This window comes from Lynx canadensis, chromosome C1 (genome assembly GCF_007474595.2).
Source record: "Lynx canadensis isolate LIC74 chromosome C1, mLynCan4.pri.v2, whole genome shotgun sequence".
NCBI lineage: Eukaryota > Metazoa > Chordata > Mammalia > Carnivora > Felidae > Lynx > Lynx canadensis.
Genome location: NC_044310.1, coordinates 186,510,781 through 186,518,344, shown reverse-complemented (window position 1 = coordinate 186,518,344; position 7,564 = coordinate 186,510,781). Strand labels below are relative to the sequence as shown.

Genomic DNA, 7,564 nt, shown 5'->3' with positions numbered 1-7,564 from the left:
CATAATTTTTTTTCCTGCCCATGACCCTTCTGTTCTTGTCTCCTTTCTCTTTGTGCTCCAGTCCCACTTCCTCCCTTAGGCTCCTGTGGCCTAGTGGAGTCTCCAAAGTCAGCATAGAGGCCTGTGGACAGGCCTGGGGACAGCCGTGTTGTGTCTCAGTCCCTGCAAGCAGATTTACTCACTGCCTCCAGTGACCTACAGCCTCCTGCAGGCTGTACGACAATCCTGATCTTGGCCTTCACTCCCAAGCCACCCAGCACTCTCAGTCAGCCTCACCTCAGTCACTTCAGGAGTCACTGTAGACAATGGCTTGGAGAGCTTTATCACATGAGTTCTGGCTGACAGAGACTTTCTGGTCAAATAAGGCCCAGTTCATATTCCGGTTTCTCCTCCTCTGAAGGCCTCCAAAACTCAGATTAATGGAATTTGGTGGATCCTGCATTCTAAAGTACAACATCGGGGTGATTACAATTAAACTTGTGCTCCGTGTTTACCTACTTCAGAATATGGGAAGTTGAGCAGTGAAGTATTTCTGAAACTGATACTAGATTGGGTGTTTTTTATAAACAAAAAAATTAAAGGGTTTTATGATACATTGAAAATGTTTTTACATTGCCCTTTATCTCCAAATTCCAAAAGAATGTTAACCAGTTGAATAGCTGATCTACACGAGGAAAATACAACTCCTTTGTCGTCCAATGCCCAGACATGGACACATAGCTAATCCACAGTAAGAACGAAACAAAATTGTAGATCTCTTGTGGTGTCCCTACCTGTGGCCACCCAATCAAACACATCCTTGAGGAAAGTAATCACATGTTTATTTACTGAGAAGTGTCTTCCACTCTAGGATCACAACCTGTATGACTAGTCAGTCCAGTTAGATTGGAGGGATACACAAAGAAAAAAATTTGCTTTTAGAGCAATATTTACGTGATGTCTTCACAAACAAATCAAACTTAAACTTGGCTACTGTGGATATTGCAATGCTTATCTGGTGACCTCTAGGCTAAAATGTCTAAGCAAATAATGATTTATCTTGTTAGCCTAATCAGGCTTGAATAATGTTTCTAAAATTTGTCTTTTCTTCCACAACAGTGTATCAGTTTGGATTAACAAACCATCTTTTCACTTGTGAAAAACTGAAACACCTGGAGAAAAAAAAAAGAAAGGAGAGTAATTATAAAAGTGTGCAAATCCCCCAGCTTTTGCATGCAAGGAAAACAATAAGTAGTTGAAAACTTGGATTGGTAAGCTTTACGGATATGAATAAGTATGTTTAGGTAGTTACTTATTCTTCCTTGGCCTCCATGTCTTCATTTATAAGAAGCTGGATGAGCTCAAAGGTTTTCACACATTTTTAGCAAAGGTTGAAAATGTTATGGGAAAACACCCACACATATATGATTTTAGTGTGGTATAAATTTAATGTCAATGTTTAACACTTGCTTATATAGCAAATATGTGAAAACGATAATGCTACTTTGAAGAATGCAAACACCTGAAATGGCAGGTAAAGATTGACAGTTAAAGACTCAGAATGCAATTTATATCTGCATTTTATTATTTTTTAAGTTTATTTATTTATTTTGAGAGAGTGTGAGAGAGAGTGTGTGCGAGCACGTGAGCAGGGGAGGGGCAGAGAGACACAGAGAGAGAATCCCAAGTAGGCTCCATGCTGTCAGTGCAGAGCCCCATGGGGGTCCCGAACCCATGAACCCATGAGATCATGACTGGGCCAAAACCAAGAGTCAGACACTTAACCTATAATCACCCAGGTGCCCCTGCATTTTATTTTAATTGCACAGCATGGAGATAATTCTGACACACAAATAGTTGTAAGTGGTAAAGTAGCAAAAGAGATTTTTATGGTTTGGTTTTGATTTTTGTTTTTTAAATTTTTCTAGAACTGTGAGAATGGTCTTTATTTTGAAAATTGTACAAAAACTTGACAATCCAGTTCATTCATTGGCGGTCTCCAATTTGTTAAAATTTGGCATTTAGCTGGGGTGCCCGGGTGGCTAAGTTGGTTGGACGTCCGACTTCAGCTCAGGTCATGATCTCACAAACTGTGAGTTGGAGCCCCGCATTGGGCTCTGTGCTGCAGCTCAGAGCCTGAAGCCTGCTTCGGATTCCGCATCTCCCTCTCTCTCTGCCAACTCCCCTGCTCTGTCTCTCTCTCTCTCTCAAAAATAAATAAACGTTAAAATTTTTTTTAAAAAAAACCATAAAATTTGGCATTTAGCACATCTGAGTGTGTATGTGTAGCTTTCCTTTAGTGAGTACGGTGTCAGGCATGATGCTGAGTACTTTATAAACCTTGTTTTATATAGGGATTAGAGTGAATTTGCCATCATGTCCACATTGAATTTTAACACTTGAAAAGAGAGAGGTAGAGAGAGAGAGAATAAAGAACTAGATAGACATTCTGCCTTCTATACATGGGTATATGTGCTTTCATTACTATTTTATAATAATTTAAAATATAGTTTAAAACATTAGCTGTTTTGATTTTTGTTATTGTGAAAGGAGAAACAAAAATATCATCAATTATTTAGTCTGATTTAGCAAAACTATCCATGCAAGTTCTTATGTGACAAGTAACAATGGAATTAAACATATATCTGTTAATACGCATGGGTTGTTTTAGACATTTAATTGGAAAATTAGAGTTTGATGAAAATGTTTTTTCTCTGAATCTATGACGTAGTTCTCTTCTGCTTTCATTTTTTCTAATGTTGCCCGGTAAGTGTGCAGAAAAGCAGTTTAGTTTTCCAATAATGAAAATTTCTTTTTGTCAGCAGATATTTCCCAGGCACTTTTGGTGGCCACCCTCCAAAGTCTTCAGTGCTCTGAGTTTTGTGTTAAGCTGCAGTACAAAACTGTAGCAGTTAAACACAACAAATGCGGCTAGATACCTCTTTTATTTTATTTTATTTTTACTTTTTAAAATGTTTATTTATTTATTTAGAGAGAGAGAGAGTGAGCAGGGGAGGGACAGAGAGAAATGAAGAGAGAGAATCCCAAGCAGGCTCCACACTGCCAGCACAGAGCCTGACACAGGGCTCAATCTCATGAATGATGAGATCATGACCTGAGCTGAAATCAAGAGTCAGACCCTTAACCGACTGAGCCACCCAGGTGCCCCCAGATACTTCTTTTAAATAGCACTAGTTAATTATAAATGCAGGAAGCAATAGATTTTAATGTAGTGCTTTGTACTCAAGATATGATTCTCAAAAGAATTAGGGAGTAGGATCTTTAAAGTATCTTAATCCACAACGTTCTTGTTTTAAATTTTATTTTAAAATGAAAAGAAAAACTGGTGCAGGTGCCTGGCTCAGTCAGTGGAGCATGCGACTCTTGTTCTTGGGGTTGTGAGTTCAACCCCATGCTGTGTATAGAGATTACTCAAAAATAAAATCTTTAAAAAGACAAATAAATAAAATGAAAACAAAAGCTGGTACTATGTTTTTCTTGGGTAAAATACCCTGAATTTCCTTGTCAGCATCCAAAGCCATGTATTGTTTAGTGTTAAAAAATTAAAATGTTGGGGGCGCCTGGGTGGCGCAGTCGGTTAAGCGTCCGACTTCAGCCAGGTCACGATCTCGCGGTCCGTGATTTCGAGCCCTGCGTCAGGCTCTGGGCTGATGGCTCAGAGCCTGGAGCCTGTTTCCGATTCTGTGTCTCCCTCTCTCTCTGCCCCTCCCCCGTTCATGCTCTGTCTCTCTCTGTCCCAAAAATAAATAAACGTTGAAAAAAAAAAATTAAAAAAAAAATAAATAAAAAAAAATTAAAATGTTGAATGAAGCTTAAAAATGAAACTAGATTTATACATTTGTGCAATCCTAAATTTCCATAGAACACAGTTGGAAAAGCTACTGGACTGGCTCATCTTTTTTTTTTTTTTTTTTCCTTTTCTTTCTGAGTAATTATATTTCAGCTTAATGATCTTACCTTTTAGGAAATGACAGCAGTGTTACGCTATAGGGATAGACCAAGGTTTAAATGTCTTAGGGTCATCTCTTGGGATCTAAGAAAGAAACCAAATTAGATACTTAATGTTCATAATGCCATTGCAATATTTCATGAGAAAAACAAAGTTTTGAAAATCCTTGGGTTTTGAAAAATTTTCTGACAGAAGGAGGCAGGATTTTCCTGAGGAATGGGACGGTACCATTCCTTTCAAGTGATAACTCTGAAGAGACAGGGATTTGGTGTTGTGATCTCTGCTACACTTAAATGTTGTTTAAGAGGGCACTTCGATGTTACCTATTTTCTTTGCTTCCCAGATGTGAATCCCAAAGAGAATTCCAAATCTTGTGAAAATGTTTGGAGGAAGACAGTGGGAAGGGAACTGTGGGTAGGCTGAGTTACTTGCACTGGAGCCTACAGACTTGGTCTCCTCTGCAGTGATTTGAGAACAGCCCTGTCTACACCTTTAGCCAAATGATTTGTGTGGTTCAGTGCCCTTGCTAATTAACTCCCAGGCTCATTCTACTATCCTCGGCTACAAGCCCCCAAGAGTTTGACCTGTTTATCTTCCTCCTTGTGGTCCTCAGTTCCTGTCTCCTCTGCTGGGAATTCACTCCCTTATGTCTGGCAGTAAGCAGATATTCCTTCCCTCTGCTGTTGTCCTGTTTTTGTTTGAAGAGTTGACTTTTATTACAAAGGTGTTAAAAGAAAAAACAAACTTCCCATAAATAATGAAGAGTTAATGAAGATTCTAAAAAGCTTTTCTTCTAATATTTCTTTCACAAAAATACAAAAAGAAGACGAAGAACAAAAATGAACAAAAAACCTCAACTCTGTAACCTGTTATCCTTACAAATTCTGTTCTGTTTGTTCTTAATCTGTATTGAAATGTAAATGGGGGGCTAGGTGTGCTGTTCTCAAAGGGCCTCCCTGCATTCTTTACTTAACTGGGGCTCAGGGAGTTGCTTGGCTATCTTGTTTAGAATCAGCCTTTTGCACCTGGGCAGGGCAAGACATCGGACAAAGCGCCTCAGTCTGGTCTGAGGTGATTTCAGGTCAGCTCCTCTGCTAAAGGGAATGGAATTTTTAGTCTCTTCCAAAACCTGCTTCCAATTCTTTTCACCAGACCTGGGCTTCTGGGGTGCCCTTCTGCTTTGGAACACAGATCAGTAGTTATTCCCAGCCTTCTTGAGTCTCACCAACTCCCTAGGTCCTGGAGTGAGGACTTAACCTCCTTCCTTCTTCCCTTCCTTCTTCCCTTCCTTCCTTCCTTCCTTCCTTCCTTCCTTCCTTCCTTCCTTCCCTCCTCCTCCTTCTTCTTCTTCTTTTTTTTTTTTTTTTTTATTTCAGAGGTCCCAGGTATGGGACTTAAGCTGCTCTTCACTGGCTTTTGGTGATCTTCCCTTTATCTTCTCTTTTGCTTGGTGCCTTCATCCCTTTCCTTATTCTCTTATTCCTCTATTCTATTTCTCCCTGTTGGTTCTCTACAGCTATAATTAAGGCAATTTTCACTATGAGTATCAAGACTGATTCTGCTTTTCATTAAGTCTCTGCTTCTGAGATCTATCTGACCCAATCTCTTTGGTCCAAGGTCTAGTAACAATAGATAGTTGCCATCAGTTCAGGAATTCATCATCATCATTGTGCAGTAAAGGATTAAGTCAGCAGGCCTGGGTAGTCCAAACCCTGCATATTCCAAAGAAAGTTTTAGCTCCTGACCAGGTCCTGGGAGGTAACACCAAAGCCCTAGCAATCCCACCTGATAAGATGTCTTTGTTTACCTGGGGCCTTGTGTCATGTGGTATCATTTGACCTCTGGAAGAGCTGGACACTGAGTAACTAAGATCAGTATGCAGATAACTTACGCCTACACGACTGATCTCTAATAAAAACCCTTGACACCAAGGCTCAGGTAAGCTTCTTTGGTTGGAAAAACCTTGTGTATCTTCTCATACATCATTGCTGGAGAATTAGGTGTTGTCTATGTGACTCTGCTGGGAGAAGACAACTGGAAGCTTGTGCCTGGTCTCTCCTGGACTCTGCCCTATGTTCCTTTTTCCTTCGCTGATGTTAACCTCTATCTTTTCACCATAATAAACCATAACCATGAGTATACCAGCTTTCCTGAATTCTGTGAGTGCATCTAGTGAACCATTGAATCTGAATGTGGTCTTGTGGACTTTTAACTCAGTCTTCTTCATTATCATCACCATCATCATCCTCACCATCAATGTGTGCATTGACCACTTACTATGTGTGACAACTGCAAAATGCTTTTCATGTGTTAATTTTTTTTTTTTTTTTTTGAGAGAGAGAGAGACAGAGAGCACATGAGTGAAGGGGGGGACAGAGAGAGAGGGAGGAGGGAGAGAGAGAATCTTAAGCAGCCTCCACACCCAGCGCAGACCCCAACTTGGGGCTCCATCTCACAACTGGAAGATCATGACCTGAGCTGAAATCAAGAGTCACACATGTAACCAACTCAGCTACCCTTGTACCCCGCCATGTGTTATCTTAATCAATCCTTACAACGACCTGGAAGGTAATTCAAATTATTCTCTTCACATACCTGTCCCCCAATTTTATAGATAAGGAAACCAAGTGATCAGAGAAGTTAAATAAATCATTAAAAGTAGAGCTGGCCTTCTAACCCACATCCTTCTGACTCCAGGGCCTATGTCTTAACCACTAAGCTAAAAGGGTACATCGTGACTCCTTTCCGTTGCTAGTTAAGTGGCTGCTTTTTTTCCTGTTTCACATTCTGTGTTGCTTATTCCCTCTTTTCAACAGCTTTGCCCTGTTCCTTTTTAGGTGCTGTCCCTACCTTTTCCCTTCCCCTGCTTCTCTCAACTAAAGGAGTAACCTTCCAGAGACCAGGTAGGAGGGTTTTTAGGTACAAAAACATACATTCAGTAACCGTGTCAGGTAATCCCCCTTCATAGTAAGAAAGGCCACTCTGTGAAGTGTCACCAAACGTTGCAGGGAACAGATTCAGTCCCTGCACCCTGGGGCAAGCATGCTCAACATGGAACCAGTTTCATAGCCTATTAAGTGCTGGTGAAACCTCTTCCAAGACAGCGTGAGAGGCAGGGAGGTGAAGAATGTGATGAAGAATGAAAGAGCATGTGCCTGTCTGAGTGTGTGTGTGCATGTACATGTATGTATGTGTGTGTGTTTGTGTGTCTCACAGGGACAGAATGATAGACAGCATTCTGACAAAGGCACCATGGGAGACTTCACTCTGAGTCACCTCCTGAGTTGTGCAGTTTGTGTCTGTGCTCCATCTCAGAATCCGTGGGACTGAGGTGTGTGTGTGTGTGTGGCTTTTAAGGCCTTGCCAAGGATCTGTGGCTTAGCTTCCAGCAGAACTGGGTGCAGAATGCATGTTTCTACGTGTTATTGGGGTAGGTTCCAAAACTATAAAGAAACAGAATGCAATCTTGTAGGACTGCCAGTACCTCTCCCTCTGCTCAGAGAAATGCAAAGCAGTGCACAGGGTGTGGGGTTAAGGACTAGTGTTTGGGGGCCAACCAACCCACACTAGTGTAGGTAAACCTGGCTGCTTCACGGCACAGGAAACGTTCACGTG

The 7,564-nt window shown here is 40.9% G+C and overlaps 1 protein-coding gene across 1 annotated transcript in view; it reads right to left on the bottom strand.

Moving 5' to 3' along the window:
• Positions 1–844: 844 nt before the first annotated feature.
• The window catches only part of LOC115521534 (aldehyde oxidase 2), an 87,215-nt gene continuing 80,495 nt past the window's right edge, over positions 845–7,564 (bottom strand). Inside the window, exons 35-36 of the mRNA XM_030326811.1 lie at positions 3,958–4,033; positions 845–1,151 (exon numbers count right to left, since the gene is read on the bottom strand). Of these exons, the coding sequence (XP_030182671.1) occupies positions 3,980–4,033 (54 nt within the window). The 3' untranslated portion in view covers positions 845–1,151; positions 3,958–3,979. The remainder of the gene's footprint in view (positions 1,152–3,957; positions 4,034–7,564) is intronic.